This window comes from Humulus lupulus, chromosome 4, assembly GCF_963169125.1.
Source record: "Humulus lupulus chromosome 4, drHumLupu1.1, whole genome shotgun sequence".
In the NCBI taxonomy this organism is placed as follows: domain Eukaryota; kingdom Viridiplantae; phylum Streptophyta; class Magnoliopsida; order Rosales; family Cannabaceae; genus Humulus; species Humulus lupulus.
In genome coordinates, this window is record NC_084796.1 from 72267872 (window position 1) to 72291579 (window position 23708).

General features: G+C 38.2%; 1 protein-coding gene across 2 annotated transcripts; it reads right to left on the bottom strand.

Annotated features, from left to right (window-relative positions):
* Positions 1–16984: 16984 nt before the first annotated feature.
* On the bottom strand, positions 16985–20887 carry LOC133830554 (uncharacterized). 2 transcript variants are annotated; one of them, XM_062260540.1, is made up of 8 exons: positions 20731–20887; positions 19622–19926; positions 19037–19108; positions 18521–18582; positions 18126–18282; positions 17794–17874; positions 17610–17699; positions 16985–17401 (listed from the first exon to the last, which is right to left on the bottom strand). In XM_062260540.1, exons 2-8 carry the CDS (start codon positions 19904–19906, stop codon positions 17276–17278), a joined length of 873 nt encoding a protein of 290 aa, XP_062116524.1. In that variant the 5' UTR covers positions 19907–19926; positions 20731–20887; the 3' UTR covers positions 16985–17275. The 2 variants fall into 2 exon arrangements, with proteins under 2 accessions (XP_062116524.1, XP_062116525.1); XM_062260541.1 differs by having other exon boundaries at positions 19622–19907; positions 20731–20838.
* Between the last annotated feature and the right edge of the window lie 2821 nt (positions 20888–23708).

The following is a 23708-nucleotide window of genomic DNA, read 5'->3' on the forward strand; positions in this document are numbered from 1 at the left end:
TTTTGGCTCGGGATCAAATCTACTCACCGTTTGGGTACAATTCGGGGTCTCGGGAGTGAGGTTTAGGTCAATAACCTTTTATGGTTTATTTTCATTAGTGGAGGTTATATTTGGTTATGACTAGGTGACCGCTAAGGAATCAAAAGGTCGATCGTTCTCAAGGGTCGTTCTTTTACTATTTCTCGCTCGAACCATAGGTAAGAAAATTGCACCCCATATATGACATGCATGGTTATTCATGAGGCATATTGAGTGATGTATATGTGAACATTGATTGCATATCAAATGCTTAGCAAATCTTGCTTACTTGTGTATGGAACTAACCTATGAGTCAGAAATCGGCACGAGCCATATGGTATTGGCTTAAGAGTCAAGAACGGCATTGATGTGTTCAACACAAGCCGAAATGATTAGATCTAATCAACATAAGCATTGAATGACTCATCATGAGCATTAATGCCTGACCGACCTCAAGTTCGATGAAAACTAAAAGCGCTTGTCGAGTCTAATGGCTAGTTACCTAGAGCTTGGGCCAAAAGACCCAGGTGACTGCATCGTCACATGGCTAAGGGTGCGGAGCCCAAGTTAGTGACTCATTCATCTGGTTTAAGTTAGTGACTTACTCATCAGTCACTCATCTGATTTAAGTTAGTGACTTACTCATCAATCACTCATTTGATTAAGGTTACACGCCCCAGTATGATTATCAGAATCTCGATGCTATCTGATTAGGGCTACGAGCACCAACATGGTTACTAGAATCTTGAAGTGATATTTGTTTCTGGCTATAAGCTCTGTATGATTATCATGATCATCATTTGATATTATATACATGCAGTAATGAGTTTTCTTGCTGAGCCTTGGCTCACAGGTGCTATGTGGTGCAAGTAAAGGGAAAGAAAAGCTCACCCAGCCTTGAGTGGAGAGCTTAGGTGGCGATGTGTACATATGCGGTCGCTTGACCACCACGGCCAAGGAGTTTCTCGGAGGAACTAGGGGTTAACCCTATTTTGCCGCTTAAGTCAGGGGTTGCAATTTAACATTGTAATGACCATTTTGAAGTGTAAATAACTTGTAAACGCTTGTATGGGCCCATGAACAGTGTTATGTTTTAAATAAAATATATCATTTCCTTTTTTATTTAGTTGCTAACCAAGTCATATAGTTGAAAACATGATCCTATAATCATAAGCAGGTTTGGTTTAAAAGATTTTGGTCAAAATAGTTAATCTTCATTAAAATAATTATTTAGTACATGGGATCCCAAAATAGGGTTTAAAATTCATGTTTACAAAAAAATTCCAATGGTTATAAACAACCATGGCCACTCTAATGAAAAAATATACAACTTTAGGTTTTCCGCCCCTGAACAAACCCTCGACTATGGCGGCCGAGCAGCGGACAATGTACACCTCGCCCCCAGAGCTCTCCAACTCATGGCCAAACCACCAAATCCATGTCTTTACCTGCACCACGAAGCACCCGTGAGCCGAGGCCCAGCAAGAAAACATAATATCATAGCATGATCAATATCAATAACTAAATATTCCACAAAGCATAACCAAGTATTCAGCAATTCATAACATTCACCTATCTAGTGATAACAATCAACAAGTTAACAACTTGTCAACCAGATAATCAACATATCATATTCATCAGATTAAAAACGATAATCACATTCATAACCAACAGTTATTGCAACCATTACACAATGTTTAGGGTTGTCATCCTTTGTTTAACCCACTGAGTTCGGCTCACTTAGGTCGCCCCCAATGTTATACTCACTGACTCTGGCCAGCTTAACCGAGCTCAATGATAAATAAGCTGTCCTTAGCTACCAATGGCTAAGCCGCGTCCTGTGCACAAATATTGATTCCGGCACTCTTAGGTCGTTTATCACATGTCCCCATGGCATAATACCATCTCATGACATTATACAAATATAGGGTGCTCTTAGTCCCAACATATTCACATAGTTCATCACAATCACATAACAATGCATACAAATATAGGGAACACTTATTCCCAACCTAACCACATAATCGGGTGCAGTTTTCTTACATTTGATTCCAATAGCTTTGACTAGTGAAATCAACCTTCAAGCACGATCCTGTCCGATCCCTAGCGTACACCTAGTCACAGCCATAATTTGAACCAACACTAAACTTCAATTCCAAAATCTAACCTCGGGACCAATCCCGAGCCCTCGGGAAGCCCTAATTCCACCAAACAAGGTGGTGGAATCAAACCTCGAGCCCCCGGGCAAAAACCCTAAGAAATAACTCAAAAACCCACTTCTGGAAATAGGGTAGCGCTACAGCACCACAAAGGGGGCGCTATAGTGCTACAAACAGAGCTAAAAATCTCCCAGACATTTAAGCCTGGCGCTGTAGCACCCCAAGGCTAGCGCTACAGCGCTAGTCACAGCACACCAAAACTCTAGTTTTCTTCCTTCAATTTTTCTCGAGCCAAACCTCTCAAAAACTCTTCCAAACCTCAACCATACCCAAAATTGAGCCTACCATCATCTACATCTTACCCCATATGACCCAACCATGTAAAACTTAGACACATGCACCCCAAAATAATGAAAAGGCCATGATTGAGCTTGAAGCTCAAAAACTCAACAGAACACCAGAAATTTAGAACTTCAAAACTAGAATTTGTTACCTTCAATGGAGAATTTCGACCATAGGTTATTTTCAAAACCTTCCCAGCTTCCAACTCCTCTGTTCTTCAAGCTTAGATCCCTCAATTTCCACCAAAAACCAAGTTTCAGTAAACCAGTCTAGCAAAACTCAAAAACTCAGAAACAACCTTGAAACCTTACCTCAATTGGGTGAGAACTCCTGCTAAATCCTCAAGCTTTATCAAGGATCCAAATTTTAAGCCTTAGTCTAAACCTCCTCTGAATTTTAGCTTCAAATTTAAGAAGAAATGGTGAAGAAAATGGTAAACCGAGAGAGAGAAAGGGTAAGCTTAAGAGTTCTGTTTTTCTTTCTTTCTTTCCTCCTTCTTTTCTTTTTCTTTCAGTTTCCCTTAGCTTCTAAACATTCCACTACATCTGATAAGGCTGAAAATGACTTATCTCTTTTAGACAAAATGACCCTATTGCCCTCCCATTAAAATCTAAACCTTAAAACATTCTAAGGGCATTTTGGTCATTGCTCCCAATTCTCGCTAATTCCTCGAGTGTCTCTAATAATTATAACTTAAACCCCGACACCTAACTAATCACCAAGTATTTTCCTCAATATCAAATAATCTCCAATATATATCCTAAATTTCCAGAAATACCCTCAAGCTCACCCCAAACCGGGTATAAATCCCCACTGTGACTTTTTCGCTAAACCGCTCACTAGGATCTCCTCGAGCCACAAGCTGCAAATATATCCACATAATAATGCGGTCTCAACAATTTATCACAATTATTTACATTTATGCCCTCAACGGGCCAAAATTACAATCATGCCCTTAAGAACAAAACAGGGCCCACATGCATATTCAATACTCATAAACATGCATCTAATTATATCCATATACTCATTCGATCATGCATGCCATACAATCATGCATTTAATCATTCATTCACATAATACCAATTATGTCCTCCTGACACACTAATCAAGGCCCTTAAGCCTTATTAGAAAATTTTTGGGTCATTACACAGAGACTGAGAGAACACAGATTGTTTGCAAAGTTCAATAAGTGTGAGTTCTGGTTATCTCATGTATGACTCCTTGGGCACATTTTCAGTAAGGAGGGGATTAAAGTAGATCTAGCCAAGATTGAGGCAGTCAGAGATTGGCCAAGGCCAAAGAATGCTTCAAAGGTTAGAAGTTTCCTTGGATTGGCAGGTTATTATAGATGTTTCGTGGAAGGGTTCTCTAAGATCGCTACTTCATTGACTGAGCTGACACGCAACAATTAGAAGTTTGTGTGGTCAGACAGGTGTGAGAACAGTTTCCAGGAACTGAATCGGAGGTTGATTACAGCTCCAGTTCTGAGTCTTCCAACAGATCAGGAAAAGTTTGTGATTTACTGCGATGCTTCACATCAAGGTTTGGGGTGTGTTCTAATGCAGGCAGGAAAGGTGATTGCTTATGCCTCACGTCAGCTGAAGGAGTATGAACAGAGATATCCCACTCATGATTTAGAGTTGGCGGCTGTGGTTTTTGCTTTAAAGGTATGGAGGCATTACCTTTATAAGGAGAAGTGTGAGATTTACATTGACCACAAGAGCCTAAAGTACTTCTTCACACAGAAAGACTTGAATATGAGACAAAGGCGTTGGCTGGAGTTAGTAAAAGATTATGATTGTGAGATTCTGTATCATCCAGGAAAAGCTAACGTGGTAGCTGATGATTTAAGCCGGAAGGGTCCGGGACAGATTTATAGTGTCAGGCTGATAGCCAAAGAATTAGCAGATGATATGACCAGAGCTGGAATAGAGTTGCTGGTGGGCAAGTTGGCCAATATTACACTACAGTCTACACTATTGGAGAGGATCAAGGAAGGTCAATTGGGTGATCCACAGATGATCAAGATCAGAGAATATGTTGTGACTGGAGTATCCAGAGATTATATAGTGTCTGATTTGGGCTTGTTGAGGTACAAGGATCAGATATGTGTTCCGTTAGACACTGCTATGAGGCAGGAGATTTTGGATGAATCTCATACTATTCCTTACTCTTTACATCCAAGCACCACAAAGATGTATCAGGATGTGAGATCGTTGAATTGGTGGCCTGGGATGAAGAGGGATGTAGTGGAATATGTGGCTAAGTGCTTGACATGTCAACAGGTCAAGGCTGAGCATCAGAGGGCAGCATGGTTATTACAGCCTCTAGATATCTCAGAATGGAAATGGGAGGACATCACGATGGATTTCGTGGTAGGGTTACCCAGGACTGTTGGTCAACATGATTCAGTTTGGGTTATTGTGGATCGCTACACCAAGTCAGCTCACTTCCTACCAGTAAGGACTACTTATACTGTTGACCAATACGCAGATCTCTATGTGAGAGAGATCGTGCGTCTCCATGGAGCACCGAGGTCGATCGTGTCAGATTGGGACCCCACTTTTACTTTCAAGTTCTAAGGGAGTTTACAGAAGGTCATGGGAACACAGTTGAAGTTCAGTACTGCTTATCATCCTCAAATAGATGGACAATCTGAGAGGACGATCCAGATATTAGAGGACATGCTGCGAGCATGTGTACTGGACTTTGGTTGATCCTGGAGTATGTATCTACCTTTGATAGAGTTTTCCTACAACAACGGTTATCAATCGACCATTGGAGTGGCACCTTATGAGATGTTGTATGGTAGGAAATGCAGATCTCCCATTCATTGGGATGCGAGAGGAGAAAGGAGATACTTGGGTCCTGAGGCAGTTCAGAGGACCAGTGAGGCCATTGAGAAGATTAGAGCTCGGATGCTTGCTTCTCATAGTAGACAGAAAAGTTATGCAGATCCCAAGTGCAGGAACATGGAGTTCCAAGTGGGAGACTATGTTTTCCTTAGAGTCTCGCCATGGAAAGGGGTGAGAAGATTTGGGAAGAAGGGAAAGTTAAGCCCTAGATTTGTAGGTCCATTTGAGATCCTAGAGAGGATTGGTCAGGTGGCTTACAGGTTGGCCTTACCACCGGCGTTATCAGCCGTGCATAACGTGTTTCACGTCTCAGCTCTTCAGAGGTATGTAGTTGATGTGACTCATGTTTTGAGTATGAAGATCTGGAGCTTGAGGCAGATCTCTCCTATGAGAAATAGCCAGTTCAGATACTTGACATAAAGGACAAGGTCCTCAGGAATAAGACGATACCTTTGGTTAAGGTATTGTGGAGGAACAGTAAGGTCGAGGAAGCGACCTGGGAGCTGGAGTCAGACATGCAGAATCAGTATCCCGAGCTGTTCAGGTAAATTTCGAGGACAAAATTTTTGTAAGGAGGGGATAGTTGTAATGCCCCAAAATCCCTAACGATGTTTAATGGTTGGATTGGTAGGCCGGGAGGGCCATAATTAATTTATTATTCCATTAAATGATTATGTGCATGTTTATGTGAATTATATTATAATATGATGTTAAATGCATGCATGTGGGTCCACATTTCATTATAGGGGCATTTTGGTAATTTGGCCCGTTGAGGGCGTAATTGTATATTTTCATGCATGTTGGTGAATTATTTATGAGGCCACATTATAATGTGGATTTGTTCGAGCTTTCAGCATGAGACGATCTTGTAATGCAGGTTAGCGGTTTGGTCATAACGGGGTTGATTTCGGGGCTCGGGGTGAGTCTCGGGGTAATTTGGTGATTAGAACATTGCCGAGAATTAAAGGGTAATGGGATATGGTTTATTGGTATTTGAGAATAATAGAAATAACAGGAATTGGAGAGCGTTAATTATGATTAACAAGATAGGCGAGAAAGTACGATTTTGCCCTTGGAGGATGTTTAGGGTTTTAATTAAGCTTAGGGGCAATATATTCTCTTCATCCTAAGGATAAATATAGCCATTTGAAGGCTGTAGAAGCTTCAGTAAAACAGAGCATAGTTCTTCTCTCCTGTACACCATTTTCCTTCCTTTTCTCCTTGGATTTTTTAGCTTAATTTGAGGAACCTAGATTAAGAAGTGGACCTTGAGGGCTTAGGGTTGTGTTCCACCATTGAACAGGGTTCTATACTGAGCTTGAGGTAAGGTTCTGGGCATTAAAACTCTGGTTTTGCTATATTTTTCTATTGGATTTTAGCTTGGATTTCTAGATTGGATATTGAGGATTGATGGGAGTTTTTGGCTATGATTGCTTAGGTTATGATGCCTAAGACTTGTGTATATGGTTTTGGGGTTCATTTGGGAGTTTAAATGAGGTTTGGAAGCTTGTTTTGAAGGTTTGAAATGGAGGAGTCGAAGGAGGGAAAAACTAAGGTTAAAAACCCTGGTTGTAACGCTACAGCGCTAGCCAGGGGCTTTCCATTTTGCCTGTAGTGCTGGGGCGCTAGGGGGGTAGCACTACCCTGCTTTTTATATTCCTGTTTTAGGCACTTTTGAGGGTTTGTAGCTCGTGGTTTCAATTCCTAAGCACGGGATCGAATATACTCACCGTTTGGGTACAATTCGGGGTCCCGGGAGTGAGGTTTAGGTCAAGAACCTTTTATGGTTGATTTTCATTAATGGAGGTTATATTTGGTTATGAATAGGCGACCGCTAAGGAATCAAAGGGTCGATTGTTCTCAAGGGTCGTTCTTTTACTATTTCTCGCTCGAATCAGAGGTAAGAAAACTGCACCCCATATGTGACATGCATGGTTATTCATGAGGCATGTTGAGTGTTTAAATGTGGACATTGATTGCATATCAAATTCTTAGCAAATCTTGCTTACTTGTGAATGACACTAACTTATTAGTCAGAATCGGCAATGGTGTCTGTATTAACTGTGAAGATGTGACTTACTAGTCAAGTTCGGCAGTAGTACTTAGCACTGGTCGTATAGTATTGGCTTAAGAGTCAAGAACGGTATTAGCGTGTTAACGCAAGCCGAAAAGATTAGATCTAATCGACATAAGCATTGAATGACTCATCATGAGCATTAATGCTTGATCGACCTCAAGTTTGATGAAAACTAAAAGCGCTTGTCTAGTCTAACGGCTAGTCACTCAAAGTCAGGGCCAGAAGGCCTAGGTGACTGCATCGTCACATGGCTAAGGGTGCAGAACCCACATTAGCGACTCCATGGTCACTCATTTGGTTTACATTAGTGACTCACTCATTAGTCACTCATCTGTTTTAAGCTAGCGAATCCATGCTCACTCATTTGCTAAGGGTGCGGAACCCACATTAGTGACTTACACATCAGTCACTCATCTGTTTAGGGCTATAATCTTTGGATGATTATCATAATCATCATCTCAAATTATATACATGAAGTAATGAGTTTTCTTGTTGAGCATTGGCTCACGGGTGCTATGTGGTGCAGGTAAAGGGAAAGAAAAGCTCACCTAGCCTTGAGTGAAGAGCTTAGGTGGCGATGTGTACATATGCGGCCGCTTGACCCCCACAGCCAAGGAGTTTCTTGGAGGAACTAGGGGTTAACCCTATTTTTGCCACTTAGGTCGGCAGGTTATAATTTTTACACTGTAATGACCATTTTGGATTGTAAATAACTTGTTAGCGCTTTTATGGGCCCATGAACAGTTTTATGTTTTAAATAAAATATATCATTTCCTTTTGATCAAGTTTTTCACCTTATCCTATTAATAACACCTAGATGCACGTTTATAACCAAATGACTCGATTAGTGAGTTAAGCACGATTCAAAGCTCACAGTAACTGTCTTGGAGTAACCAGGGTGTTACAACCTCTATTCCTTTATCTAGCCGTGATAGAGAATGTAGTCAGTGCCATGTTAGTTCGAGAAGAAGACCGTGCTCAAAAACCAGTATATTATATAAGCAAGAGACTTCTCGGAGCCGAGTCATGATACCCACTGATAGAGAAATTGGCATTCTGTCCAATATTGGCTACCAGGAAGCTCCGTCCATATTTCCAGTCCCATTCAATCAACGTCATGACCGACCAACCTGTAAGGCAGGTTTTGCAAAAACCTGAAATGTCAGAACATATTTTAAAATGGGATATCGAACTCAGCCAGTTTGAGATATTGTACGTGCCACGAACCTCAATCAAAAGTCAAGCCTTTGCTGATTTTATGGCTGAATGCACCGGATTTCAAGAGGAGCTCTTAAAGGAGCTGAAGCAGGAGTTATGGAAATCTTCGTGGACGGATCATCAAACGAGAACAGATCGGGAGCTGGGATCATCTTAATCTCACCAGAAGTGAATCAATTTCATACAGCTCTGAGATTCAGATTTGAGGCATCCAACAACGAAGTTGAATATGAGGCCTTACTAGCAGGGCTGAGAGTGGCAAGGGAACTCAAGACGAAAGCCATCCAATGCTATAGTTATTCTCAGATCGTGGTCAATCAAGTATTGGGAGAATATCAAGCTCGAGGTACCAAGGTGGCGGCCTAGCTAGTTAAGGTAAAGGGAGAACTGTCTGAATTTGAGTACAGTTCTATTGAATAGATACCTCGCGAGCATAATTCTAATGCTGACGCTTTGGCACGACTTGCCACCACAAAAGAAGTTGAAATGTTGAATATAGTGCTGGTGGAGTTATTGGAAAGCCTGAGTGTGACAGAAGAAATGATAGAGGTCAAAATGATCGACATAAGACCGACCTGGATGACTCCCATAATGGAATACATCGCAACAGGAAAGTTACCTGACGACAGAAAAGACGCAAGAAAAATACTTTATCAAGCTCTGCGGTACGTAATAGTAGATGGAACCTTGTATCGACGTGGTCATTCGTTGCCTCTCCTACGATGCATTCTGCCCGAGGAAGCCAAAACCATTTTACAAGAAATACATGAAGGCTTTTGTGGAGATCATGCTGGGGGGCAAAATCTAGCACTGAAGATACTGAGGTAGGGCTATTTTTGGCCCACTTTAATGAAAGACTCAATCTCATATGTTTAGAAGTGCGACAAATGCCAGCGTTTCGCCATAGTTACCCGAGCTGCTCCAATTGAGCTAACGATGATTTCATCCCCATGGCCATTTGCGATATGGGGAATCAACCTAATAGGTTCCCTACCTATGGGAAAGGGGGGATTTCGTTACGCGGTGGTGGCGATCGACTGTTTCACGAAGTGGGCAGAAGTCGAGCCTCTGGCAACCATCTCGTGGTGAATAGTATAATATGTCGGTTTGGGCTTCCTAAAAATATCGTGTCAGATAACGGGACACAATTAGACAGCAATCTCTCCATTGACTTTTGTGAAAAATATGGCATCACTAAGAGTTTCTCCTCAATAGCATATTCGTAGGCCAACGGGCAGGTCGAGGCTGTAAACAAAACCCTTAAGGCAAGCCTGAAGAAGAGGTTAGATGAAGCCAAAGGATTATGGCCTGAGCAGCTCCCGCAAGTACTTTGGGCTTACCGAACTTCTCACAGAACCTCCACGGGGCATACTCCTTTTTCCTTAACTTTTGGAAGCGAGGCCATGCTTCCAATCAAAACCATGGTAGCCGCTCACAGGCAAAGGTCATATAATCAAGAGCATAATGATGAACTAATTAATGCATCTCTCGATCTGATTGAAGAAAAATGAGAAGAGTCGCAATTACAGCTCGCCCATTATCAACAAAAAATCACTCGCTATTTTAATTCTAAAGTTAAGAGGCGCAGACTTGGACTGGGCGACCTAGTTCTCCGAAGGGTCTTTTTGGCGAATAAGGAACCCAAGGACGGTGTATTAGGCCCGAATTGGGAGGGACCATATCATGTCGTTGAGGTTTTGCATGAAGGAACCTTCAAGATAGCTCAGCTGATTGGGGAAGTAGTTCCGCGGACCTGCAATGCCCTACATTTGAAAAAGTATTATCAGTAGTACCACCATCAATGTAAGGCTTATTTATAAAAGCTATATGATTAAATAACAGATAGAATGTTAAATAACTTCTTTTTTTTGTAATGTGTAAAAACTCGTGTTCTCATATTTGTAGAAGCAACCAAGAAAGTTTATACATTCTGGTTCCTTGGGGGCACATAACCTGAGGTTGGCAAAATTAAGCCTGCTCGATAAGATTAAAAAACATAGAAGCTTGGAAAAATTGACTATTCAAGGGCTTTTTAGAAGCTCGAGTTTTCAATAAACCTAGCACGAACTAAGTTTAAATCATTTAACACCCTGGACGTAACCAGGTCCGAAACTTAGAAATTTGAAAAACTTGATTAAAGGGCTTTTTAAAGGTCGAGTTATCAATAAACCTAGTGCAAACTAAGTTTAAATTATTAAAAACTCTGGATATAACCAGGTTCGATGCCTGATTCTTAAACAGGTATGATACAAATAAGCAAACAAAACTTGGACATAACCAAGTTCGATAAAAGCTAACTTGATCTAAAAAGTCAATTCCGAAAATCTCGAATGTACAAGAGTCTAAGGATTCATAAGCATGAGAAGTTAATAAAGGGAAGATGAATGGATCAAAAGTTAGATATATATTAATATAAGACAAACAAATATATTATCATGTCGAGGAGAAAAAAAACCTAGAACTAAGCCTGAAGGCAATTGTTTAATATCAAAAAACGATTAGACAATTACAAAGAAAACTAAAAAAGAGATCATGGGGCTCCATCAGCTCGCGCTGGCTTTATAAGCGTGACCCACCATATGAGTCGCGGTCTCATATATGATACCCCGAAAAGATTCAGGGATCTTTTCCAACACCTGAGGATCGACTAGTATTTGGATGGTGGGGCCCTCAGTTTGTATTACTTAAGGAGGCATGAATCGAGGTGGGAGAGGGGGAACCTGCCCAACAGTGACAGAGGTCATCAGAGCTGGTTCCCGAGCTGAGCTCGTGTCCTTACCCTTGGCGGGGGATTGTGAGGTATTCCCCATTGAAGGGGCAGCCTTCTTCGCCACCCGGGGCCTCTTCACAACGGGGCCCGTGCCAGTTTTCTTGGCTTGAAAGGCAGTCCGCAGGTCGGGAGCTCCTGGTTGTTCCATCTCTTCACCTATAAAGAACAAAGGAAGTTAGTTCACAAAAAGTTGTCAAAAAAAAAACATTTATAAAGAAAGAGAAAACAAAGATCCTACCTTCCGGGCTGGGGGGGGGGGGAGTCTATTTTCACCAGCTCGGGTGTTTTGACCGGGATAGACACGACCTCCAGCCCCCGATTTAATGGAGGAGAAGGAGAGTCTAAAGTTAGTATTTCTTGGATCCTAGGGGGTTTGGGTCCTTCCTCGGGGCTGGATTCGTCTACGTATTGTCTGAACCCAGGGGCAAATGCACCCTGGAGCAAAGAAGGCCAGGTCCTACGGTTTGTCCCATATTCCTAAAAAATGGCAGATCTAAAGTTTAAGGTGTTATCAACTACTATTGTGCCCCTAGGGTAGCTATTGTCGTAGCGTAGCACTAGGTGGTCTACGCACTGGAGAAGGGTTACATTTAGATCCGGATTGGAAGGATGTCGGCTAATGAACTGATTTGGGTTATAACGAATTAACCTAAATTCAGCAACAACCCGATCTAATTCCCTAAAAAGGTATGGGTTACCTTGGCTGGAAGGGCGGCTGCTGCCCCAGAAGCAGCTCGGTCAGGATCAGGTCCCTGGTCTGCTTCGGGGGCCCACCTTTTTCGCACGAGTGGCACCTCGTCCTCTTCCTCCTCGTCGTTCTCAGTGGCTGGCAAGGCCTCTTGAGAGGAGGGGAGCTCAGGGACCACCGGAAGAGGAGCCCGAGTCCTCAAGGCCAATGTTTGACCCTCGCCAATCAACTTACAGGCCAGCATCATGACGTCATTCATGACCTGGCGATAGTCATTTTCACTGGGGGAAGTTTTGATAGCTTTTCATACTGACCCCCGAGGGTCACAGACTTTTCCGTCTTTGCAAATATGGCAGCACGAGAAACAAATTGAATTAAGACATGTACAAAAAAAAGGAAATATTTTAAAGGAACAAAAATTCACAAACTGGATTTACAAGGATGGAAGACTTACGAGGACAGTTGAAGTACTGGTGTTCGCAGTTCTTGAAGCCATTCGACATAAATAATAGATCTTTATAGTCGTTTGGATGACTGGGAAGCTCAATGATGAGGGCAGAGTTGGGAAACCGTGTGAGGGAATAAAATTCGTCACCTCGCCCTCTCTGATCAGGGCTAGCCTTGAGGCAGAAGAAGTATAGTATGTTTGTAGGGGTGGGGACCTCCCGCTCGTGTTTCAAGAACAGATACTCCAGCCCCACCATAAGCCTGTAGGAGTTTGGGGGAAGCTGGAATGGAGCTAGTTTCACGTAGTTCAAGAAGTCTGCAAAGTACTGGCCCAAAGGAAGGAAGGCATCGGCCTTCATATGCTCGTCGTTCCAGTCTGCGTAATCATCCTGGAAGGGGGCACAGCTTCGTTCCCCCTCAAACGCAGGTCGGGCAAGAAGAATGTCGGATCCTACTTCTATGTTGTGACTCAACAGGATTTTGTTGACCTTCCCTTGAGTCGTGATTTTCGAGACTATACGCTCAACCTCGAAATAAGCATTGGGTTCGATAACCAACTCTTTCTCCACCACCGGACCAAAGTGCGGGATGGGAGAATCAGAGGCGACCTGCTTCCCCTTGTTCTTGTGTTGAGAGGATGAGCTCGAGGCATTTTTCTTCGGAGTGTTCTTCTTCGGAGGAGCCATCAGATCGCCTGATGACAAAGTGGCCTAGTTAGTAGGCGACCTAAGATGATCTATAACTATGACGCGAGAGCGCGGAGGACGAAATAGGTTATTTTTGTTAAACGAGCTAAAGTAGACCTCAGCCCCATCGCGTGATGCCACGCGATATCCTAAGCTACGTGCCTCGGTTTCCTAACAGTCCCCTGATATTTAGGGATTCGTGTGTCAGAAATGTCAGACCACTACTTTCCTTGGGAAACGATTTAGTGCAAAATCACCCAAGAAAATGTAACCCCTAAGCTATCTGGTTTTTAACCTAAAAACCCTTCAGTTTCTTTACCCTGAACAGGTATTCTTTAAATCAATTCACCATTAGGGTTACCCAGATTTACCTAGAAATTTCCCCAGTTTTATGGACGTCTTATTTCTAAAACATGTTTGGACTCACCCATTGAACCTAAATCGAAATTCCCTATGAACATTAAGAAATAGCCTAATAGTAACTACAATGTGTGTTGTGGATGAAAATAGTTAAGAACAGAAACTCCATTGAAAAAAAAAAAGGGAAAAACTTTTCGAACCAAGGGATGAAATATTTACAGGAAAATACGTTCGCTGATTAAAGGGAGTAGACTCGGCAATGGGAAGCTCTTAGAAAGCTTCTGAATGTCTGGGCATGATGAACAGTTTTGGGGATTCTGCGAAAGAAGGGAAGCTTGGAATTTCAGAAAAGGGAAATTTTTAAATGCAAAGGTGGTGAGGTTTGAAATTTGGCCATTCTATTTATACGTAAATCATGGAAATTAATCTGGGTCATCCAATTGGGTTAGTTCAAAATCCAAGGGCCAAGATTAAATAGACCAAATGGCGGCAAAAAGTTGACAAGACAATTATTGCAGTCCTCGAAACCCGAACAGACGCCAATCGCAATAGACCACGTGTCTAGTACTCGAGTAGTGGGCAGGCGTGGTTTTACGTAACAGAAGTCTAAAAACCCCTACTATGTAGGTCAGAAAGTGACGACATCATACACAAGCAGGAGCTTGGGGGAAAATGTTGTACCCAGATTTTAGCACGAGTTCATTCACTCAGCTCGGGTACAACTAGTACATAAATACACATAGAAATAACCAAGGGGAATAATATCTGCTTATTATCCATGTGAGCAAATCAATATTCATAGTGGCCATATGTGGTGTTGGGCGTCTTGGGTTTATCCCGAACTAAGGATACAATAGCTGTCGAAGCACGAGCTTGGAGGAGATATTCATATCGTGGTAATTCTAGTATATTGCATACTCAGAGATCCCCAGAGACTCGGGATTCCCTTTATACTTTTATTTATGACCAGGCTGTTGTATTTATTATCTGAGATAACAGGAACCTGTTATCTTGTTATCAAATCATATCCCAATATAAATGGGAATTATTTGTATCAAATGTAGACATTATGTAAATACATGATTGACTCACGCAGTTACCCAAACCTGTCCATGGAATTCCCCTATAAATACTGGGAATATTGGACGGGAAAGGGGACAATTATTCTGTAATACAAAAACTCTGCCAAAATAGAGAGAGAAACAACAATAATATTGACTCGTGGACTAGGTGGATTTTAACCACTGAACCACGTAAAAGTTTTGTGTTCTTGAGTGAATTTTGTTTATTTTTCATTACGGTTTACCATTAAGCACTAATATGCCTTATTATTTCTTAATACACTGTTGGCGAAAAACCGCGTCAACATTATCATTTTACAAAAAAAATACCCAAAAAGTAATTTGTCAAAATACATGATCCAAACAAGTAATGAGACAAAACACATTGTCTAAAAAAATATAATGGTAGTATCAATGGAAGCCCTACATTTATGTGTTCTTCTTATCATTATTAATGCCTTCTAACTACATTTTATACATAAATATATATATATATTATAGTAATCTTACTTCTAACATAGTAATATTATTATTAGAATAAATAGCATGTTTGCCCCCCGAACTATGACCACTATATGATCGTGTCCCCTGAATGATTTGCGATGTTAAAAATTCCTCCTGAACTATGCACGTTACTGAAATATGGGACTTTTGTTAGATTTCGTCCTAGGTGGCTAACGAATTGATGATGTAGCATTTTGTGAGTTGATGTGACAGTGTCATGTGTAGAATAATTAACAATTTTGCCCTTCGAACTTTGACAACTAACAAATTGTGTCATTTTTATTAAAAGTAATTTAATTTTTTTTCTTTTTAAAAATAATAAAAAATTAAAGAAATCATTTTAAAAGATTAAGAAAATAAACAATATTAAAAATTTTAAATTAATTAAATAAAATTTCAAATACTCAAAAATTAAAATTCTAATTAATAACAAATAACTTTTTTTTTTACTTTTTCTTTTCTTTTACAATATAAAATAAATATATATAAAAATAAAAATTAAAAAAAAATCCTAAAACAAAGTTTTTTCGCTTTGTCCTCCTCCTCTTAAATTAACAGTTTTATTTATTTATGTAAGTCTTTCATCCTGCTCTTTAATTAAAAGTTTCTTCTTTGTTTTAGTATTTATTTTAAATGTTCATTCTAAAATAGTTTTAATTTATATTGTAAAAGAAAAAGTAAAAAAAAGGTTATTTGTTGAAAATTAAAATTTTAATTTTTTAAGGATTTATCTATTATTTTTAAGAAAAAAATATATCTTTTATAAAAGGGGTATTATTTGGTAGTGGTCAAAGTTCGGGGGGCAAAATTGATAATTATTCTACACATGACACTGCCACATCAATAGACAAAATGCTACATCATTAATCTGTTAGCCACATAGGACGAAATCTAACAGAAGTCCCATATTTCAGTAACGTGCATAGTGCGGGGAGAATTTTTAACATCGCGAATTATTTAGGGGACACAGTCACACAGTGGTCATAGTTCAGGGACAAAAATACTATTTATTCTTCTTATTATTATTATTATTATGAATGGAAGGTTGTACCTCCTAATATTACTATATATAATAATGAATAAAATGCTATACCTCTATACCTCATACATTTATGTGCTCTTATCATTATCATTATCACTATTATATGTCATATCATCATCTAATGTTATTATTACATAATGTTTGATTTTTTTTAAGCAATTACATAATGTTATGCCTCATACATTTGTTCTTCTTCTTTATTATTATTATTATTATTATTACTACAATTTTTTTTCATCTGCTATTGAACTATTCATCAATGGCTATTTTTTCTCTCTATAAATCAATGCTTTCTCAACAATTTTGAAAATCACTCTTTCTTCTTTCCATGATTTGCCGATTATGAATAGACATATTTTAATTTAGAAAACATTTAGACGAATTTGCTAAATAGTATAACATAGAGACTTTCAATTAGTGGTGTATCATGCCATGTTTGGCGTGCCAAGAAAAATACTTTTGGGTCCGAGAGGAGTGATTGTTTTGATTATGTGCCCAGGGAACACAGTTGGCTTCAAACTTTATTTTTCTTCATCTAAATCATAGGCAAAAGCTTAGAACGAAGCAAGAGCACAAAAGAAGAAGAAGAGCAATAATTACTCTCTTATCTTATATTATCACTGAAAATGCTATGCTTGCACACTTACTTGAAATTAGATTTGTGTTGGCTAATGCTAGGTGAACCAAGATGACGCGTGCCACCATGCCGACCACTTCCAGAGGAGATCGACTGGGCTCAAAAATACCAAAACTAAAATGAAAAGAAAAATTTATATTTATTTATGTATATATAAATCCATAGAAGACAGGTATTATCATCAAAATGATGAACAAAGAGACACTTCTTGCATTGTTTGCAATTTTCATCAGCTTACAATGTGAAAGGTTAGGTACAGAGGGAAAAACAATATATCGCCTGTAAGTTTGTATAATTTGATAAACCGAAGAAACAACAAACCTTCTCATCTATTTCCTTCCTGTAAATGTTGTAGAGCATTATAAGATAGAACACTTGAATTTTCCAAGTGATGTTCGTCCAAAAACATTGTTATTGTACTACTATTGGCTCTTGTGTAGGAGTCACGGCAGGGCCTGGAGCTATTGTGAAATGCAACGCCCTTTGTTGTCCTGCCTGTAGCATAAATGCAACTTCTGCTGCAGCCAGTTCTGCCTCCTAATAATTCAACACAAACAAAGTAAAAGAATGACTAAATATTTCAACTTTCAACAGCAACACTTGTTTTTTAAAAGAAATATTCAATGTTTCATGTCGCATTAGGCATCGTAACCACCATGCATTACCACAAATAATCACCATTCAGCAATTATAGATAACCACATTTTGGTCTTTCTTATCTAAATAGGCAGAACACAGCACTAACCCGTCTTTGACGCCGACGCTGCAATATAGTGATGGCCCAGGCCACCATGTAGCATGGGAAAAGGAAACTGCAAGCTCTTAGGAATAAAACCTGTTGACAATTGACCATTTAGTTACTTACCACAGTCTACAGTCTACAAAGACATCATAGTGATCAAAGATAAGTACATCAATATCCTACTCACAGTGAAAAAGGTGGAAGCACCATGCTCTGCGTCAGATACAGGAAGACCTAAAGCATGCCTCAAGATTAGAAGAGCAATCAACTGTCAAATAAACAAGAAATCAAGTGTTAAACATAAGAATTGAAAGGCGTGAAAAATATTATGCGCAAGTAACAAGTAGAACCCAAACAAGACAATGGTGGTTTACGGTGTGCAGACTGAGTAATGATTCTACTCAAATGACCATATGAAAAATACACCATGATGCAACAAAAGAGATTGTGTACCATAATGCTTAACTTTACAGGGAAAACATACACAACAATCAAGCAATAGCAAATGCTGTGGCTCACAATTAAAGCAGTAGAGCGGCAAAGCGCTGCTCCCCCAGAATTATTATCTGGATCCTCATCATATTCATCCTCCAGAAAATGACGTTCTGCAGCTGCCACTGCTAATAGTCGACGATCATGCAGATCCAAATGAGCACCAGAGATTGTCCAACCCTCACTGTAATGTATTAAAATATCAAAACTGATAATCATGTAATCTACAAATTTACCAGTACAACAATCCAAAACTGTAAAACAAGATGACTTTGATATATTAAAACAGGAACAAACACAGTTATCTTTCCGTTGTCAAAACACACAAGTAAAATGTTACTACCTCTATCACAATTCACAAGTACACTTACCAAGAACAACAGCATAATTTGATTAAAAGAACTTATAAATTCTATACTTGCCTCATGTCAATCACACGATCTTCAGAGGGAGGTGTTGGCACTGTATAACCAGGTTGATAAGGCTGTAAGAAAACCAATCTTTTTCATTAGAGAGGGAGGGAGGGAGGGACAGAGGGAGAGACTTAGGCCTTCCTCTTACAGACTTGTGCTGTGGATATTTCCCCTCGTAATTTTATATTTTAAAAAAAAATACTTCCTCCTGTTTAAAAAATTCTGACATTTTTTATATATTTATTTATTTGGAAATGGCTAATTATTTCACATATTTAAAAAAAAAAAAAAAAAAACCATAACAACACCAATGCAATGATGCCTATGTAATTTCAAATGGTTACAGGCACACTATCCATACTCAAGATAAAGGCAAGTGTTTCAGCCTGGTCGAGTGAGAGAAAGATATGACTGGCCAACTTTGAAAAAAGATAAAGGATAAATGATTCAAACCAATTCCATACTCATCAGTCCTTAAAGATGGAGTAAGTGAATATTTCAGATGCTGAAGATTCAATAACTTGCCTGAATACATATTTCACAAGTATTATCTCCTTTCTCATTGCACCATCGCTGGACACATTTCCTATGAGCAAACTGAATTTAAAATGGGAAAAAGGAGTTGTTAGCTGTGAAAACTATAATGTAGAAATTAATACGACTGAGTTACATATAAAAGACTGTGAGGTCAATATAAAAATTACTAGACACAGATAGCAAGCTTTTAACAGATACAGTCAATCGATAGAACAAAAATAGTCCATGGATGTAGTGATCGAGAAATAGGTCAGAGTCTTTGAGTACAACAACTTAAAAGAATAATACATCAATTGTCTGTTGCGATTAGTGCCTACCGTCCCTGAAATCAAGTCAAGCCTGATAATCCCGACAAACTACTGTAGTTTCCGAGAAACAAATGGTAACCATAATAATGTTGAAACACTGGAAAATATAGACAAATGGAAATGAAACCAAGAATTTCAGTTTTTGTAGCCTTGATAAACTACCTTTAAAAGATTGAAAATCTAAAAGTATAATGAACAAAAAGAGAGATTAAAAATGCATTTCGACGTCTATAACTTAAAAATGAAAAATATATTAAAATGATACCTTTAAGCTACCGCTGCAAGCACAAGGGACCTCTAAATTTGTAAGGGTATCCTCTTCTTGACAAATGCGACATTCTGCAGTCTGAATCAGTGGTTCTTCTTCATCTTCCTCGTGACCGACATGCTTCTCCGCTCCATCAACATTGACAATACAAGTAGGCACCTCAGAAGTTTTTTGTGAACAAGTGTTCCTCAGAGAAGAACCTGGACAATCAATACCTTGTATTGACTCCAAACTTTGAGCTGTTATGAGGCGATCAACTCTCAAGACTATGTGATCTCCCATTCTTCCTTGAACCAAAACAACTAATCACCATGTAAAACATAATGCAATTAAAATACAAATAAAGTTATAAACAACTGCATCATTCAATGATATTGAACTTATTTCTATAAACATAAAAGTTATAGAATTCAAATGTAGTTGCAGCTAAATCAAAAGGCAGGAGGTGGGTTTAATTCTAAATTTACAGCTTCCAAGAAACTTTCAAAGATTTAGAATGGAACAAAATTCACCGCAAATACAGTCACTCTTATTCCTATAACCTATGTCAACCATAAACCCAAGCAATAATACCAACATTTAGATAAGCCAGACCTTCATTTCTCAATTATCTCCCTCAGTTTCTCCCAACCAAACAAAAAGTAAAGAAAGATTTTAAAATTTTACAACAAGTTAAACAGTGGCATTCATAAAAATTTCTAATTTTTATTCATTTCTCTTTTTTGTAGTCTTTGTAAATGAAGTCCCCTATAACAACATGGTATACGAATAAGGAGTTAAACAAAAAAGTTCAAATGACATTTCGTTGGTTGCCAAGGATGGAGAACGTAAAAACCAAAATGTAAAATTCCCAGCATCAAAATAGTTTTTCCACCCAAAAAAATAAAATGAAAAACATGAACAGCTCAGAGCACATAAAGCAGCAAATATTTATGGTAAAACCCTAAAGAATTCCTCTATTTTCCATCATTTTCTAAGCCACCAAACAAAACTGAAGCCCGATCAAAAACAAAAATCTCACCAATGATCAAATGCCAAAACTTGCCATCATCAAAATCTAAAAAATTAAATAAAAATTATTAACTTTTAAAAGACAAAAATAGTACCAGAGCTGAGCTGAGACTGAGAGGGTTTCTGAGATTTTGGTTTGGGTTTGGTTTTTAAGAGCTTTTTGGTATGTCTTGTTCCTATAGAAACGAAATAATATCTATTTTAATTTTTTAAAACGGAATGACTCAACGTAACGTTCATCTTAACCAAGCTAACCCTCACGCTTCTTCTATTATTTTCTCTCAGTGAATTTAACGGTAACGGACGTTAAATGTAATCCACCGTGGTCGGTTTCTTTTACTTGAATCGGGTTCCCGCCGTTGACTACTTTCTTATCCAATCCCAAAAAAATGAAATAACAACAATAAAATATTCTTATCCACTTTTTAGTGGATACTAAACGGCTAGCGCGGTTATTTGAAAATTCTCACATAGGACTTGGATGTCATCTCTATTTTTTTTATATTAATTAACGTTAAAAGGCCGCACAATTCTGACTAAGTCTAAAAAATTTCTTGGTCCACATTAATTAAAAATAGTAATATTTTACTTGGTATGATAGGTTGTGGACCGGTTTAATATTTAATGATTGAATATGTTTGTGCTTAAGAGTAAAGTTGTCAATTAAGTTATTTCATGTAATTTTAGTTTTATGACAAAGCATGTAAATTATTGATTACATAAAAGTTAACTTTAGCAAGACACATTAAACAGTTAATAAAACACAATGTTTATAATTATTGTACACAATGATTCAACAAGAATCACAATATTTTTTATTTTTACTTTTTAAGTGTTTCTTGTTTAAATATTTAATCTATGAAGTAATATTTTTTTTATTAATAATAATTATACAATATTAATTTTACGAGTTAAAATTCTAAATAACAGTAGAGACTTTTTTTTTGGATATTAGTTAACCTAATTAGTTGAATAAATTAATTAATAAATATATAATTCTTCATCAAGAATCAAAAAGAAAATTTATTTAACAAACTACATGAACTTAAATTATTTTTTTTGAGAAAAGATTAATTTTATTACCTTAGTAATTAGGTTATATGTATATAAATATAGAAAAAAAATTTAATGTGTGGGCTTCACTTTAAGCCCTATCAGTGAGACTATTTTATGTTTACGACTCGTGAACATTTTTCGGCGCAATTTTTTTTATGATTATGTATATTATAGTGTTATAGAGTATCGTGCAAATTTTTAGAAAATTCTGAATAATTTATATTTTCGAAAACTACTTTCAAACAGATTGTTGCACGCTTAACTAATTTTTTTATGCGGGTGGAAAACAACATATTTGAACCTAGTCTTCAGTACTGCAAATTATTCATAATTTTTTGAAAATATGCAGGATGCTCTATGTAACAACAATATACACGGTCATAAAAAAAAATTGTGCCAAAAATTGTTCACGGGTGGGAAATACGAAAGAGCCTTATCGATGGGGCTTAAAGTGAATCCCCCACATCAGAATCACCATATATATATATATTTAATTTCAAAAATTGGGAAAAAAAATTGTGAGAATGCACATGCCATATTTAATTTAACACAAATTGCATCATGAATTCAAAATGATAATAAAATGAAACTTTACAAATAGTTGCATGTACATGACCTACATCTCCTTCAGCACCCTATCACAATTCTTGAACCACAACTTACCAAATACCCTATTGATAATGGTGTAGATGATGATGATATTTGTTTGTGTTTTGATGGTGACGGTGTATGGGTTGATTATATAAGTTGATAAATGTTGACTTGTTTTTTTTCTTCTTAAGGTTGGATATTTTAAACATGATAATAGTTGTTTGTGTTCATTCTATATTTATTTTTCCTATTATGTTGATGATTGTCTATTAACATTGTTAATCATCGTTCCTTTTCAGATATTTCCATGACTGATCCAAGAGATTTTGATGATGATTATCCACTTTTTGGACTTAATAATGATTGTCTACTTCCTGAACTTGATGACGTTGGTCAGGAGGAGATGTTAGTGATCAGGAGGTGAATGATGATGATGGTATAGAGGATGTGGATTATGGTAGAGGACTATGTACCATGCCCGATGTAACGTCTCAAATTACCTAATACGGCTTAGGGCCTTAATTAGGGGGTCAGGATGGCAAATTATGGACATTATGTGATTATGTAATCTCTCACAATTTGATAACTAATATGGCAATCATCTACTAATTAGGTTACTAGATGTGATATTTAGAAATTTGTTTACTATGTCTAGTGTCATTAATAATACTAAACATCCCTTAATACCACACTTAACATCATTTTTACTCACAATTTGCAACCTCCAAGCTGTTGACTGCGTTTTTAGCCAACGACGTGAGAACGTAAAAAACGACAAACCTTCAAGAGAATTCAAACGACACAGACAGTCTAATAAAGAAAATAAAGAACACACGCAATTTTTATAGTGGTTCAGCCCCGATCAGTCGGTAATAGCCTAATCCACTCAGAGATTTTATTATTTTATCTACACTCAAGATCAGATGAACCAGTGTCAACTGAGTTTCTTCAGTGTAAATTCTCAGAATACAAAAGAGTTCTCTCTCAAGAAAACACACTTTCTCTCTCTAGAAAACTCAGACCAAAAATTCAAATTGCCAAAAGTCCTTTTCTGATCCCATCCACCCTCTATTTATAGGCTTGGGATCAGAAACTGATATCCCCTAGTCTCGGGATAGTTTATTATTCGTATTATATTTAAATTACAAGAAATATTCAAAATACAACAGAATCCTCAATTTGAGCGAAGAATGAGAGATTCCCGCGTATGCCCAGTCCGAGTCTTGCTGAAATCGTTTTTGGGAACTTGACGCAGTCTGGTCTATTTGGTTGATGAATATCGTCTTCTGGTCGAACACATGCATGTTGGATACATACAAGTGCTGGTCGGATACATGCATGCCATTTCTCTATCTGGACAACCATGCACTTGCTGGACATATGCATAAGGACCAGACCTTTGTCTCTCCTCGGACCAAAGTCCGAC

Coding starts and splice junctions, on each gene's coding strand:
- LOC133830554 (XM_062260540.1), bottom strand. CDS start 19,906: ATGGGAGATCACATAGTCTTGAGAGTTGATCGCCTCATAACAGCTCAA. Junction 18,583..19,036: donor CTTGTGAAATATGTATTCAG/GCAAGTTATTGA, acceptor GTTTTCTTACAG/CCTTATCAACCTGGTTATAC. Junction 17,700..17,793: donor GTGCTTCCACCTTTTTCACT/GTGAGTAGGATA, acceptor AATTGTCAACAG/GTTTTATTCCTAAGAGCTTG.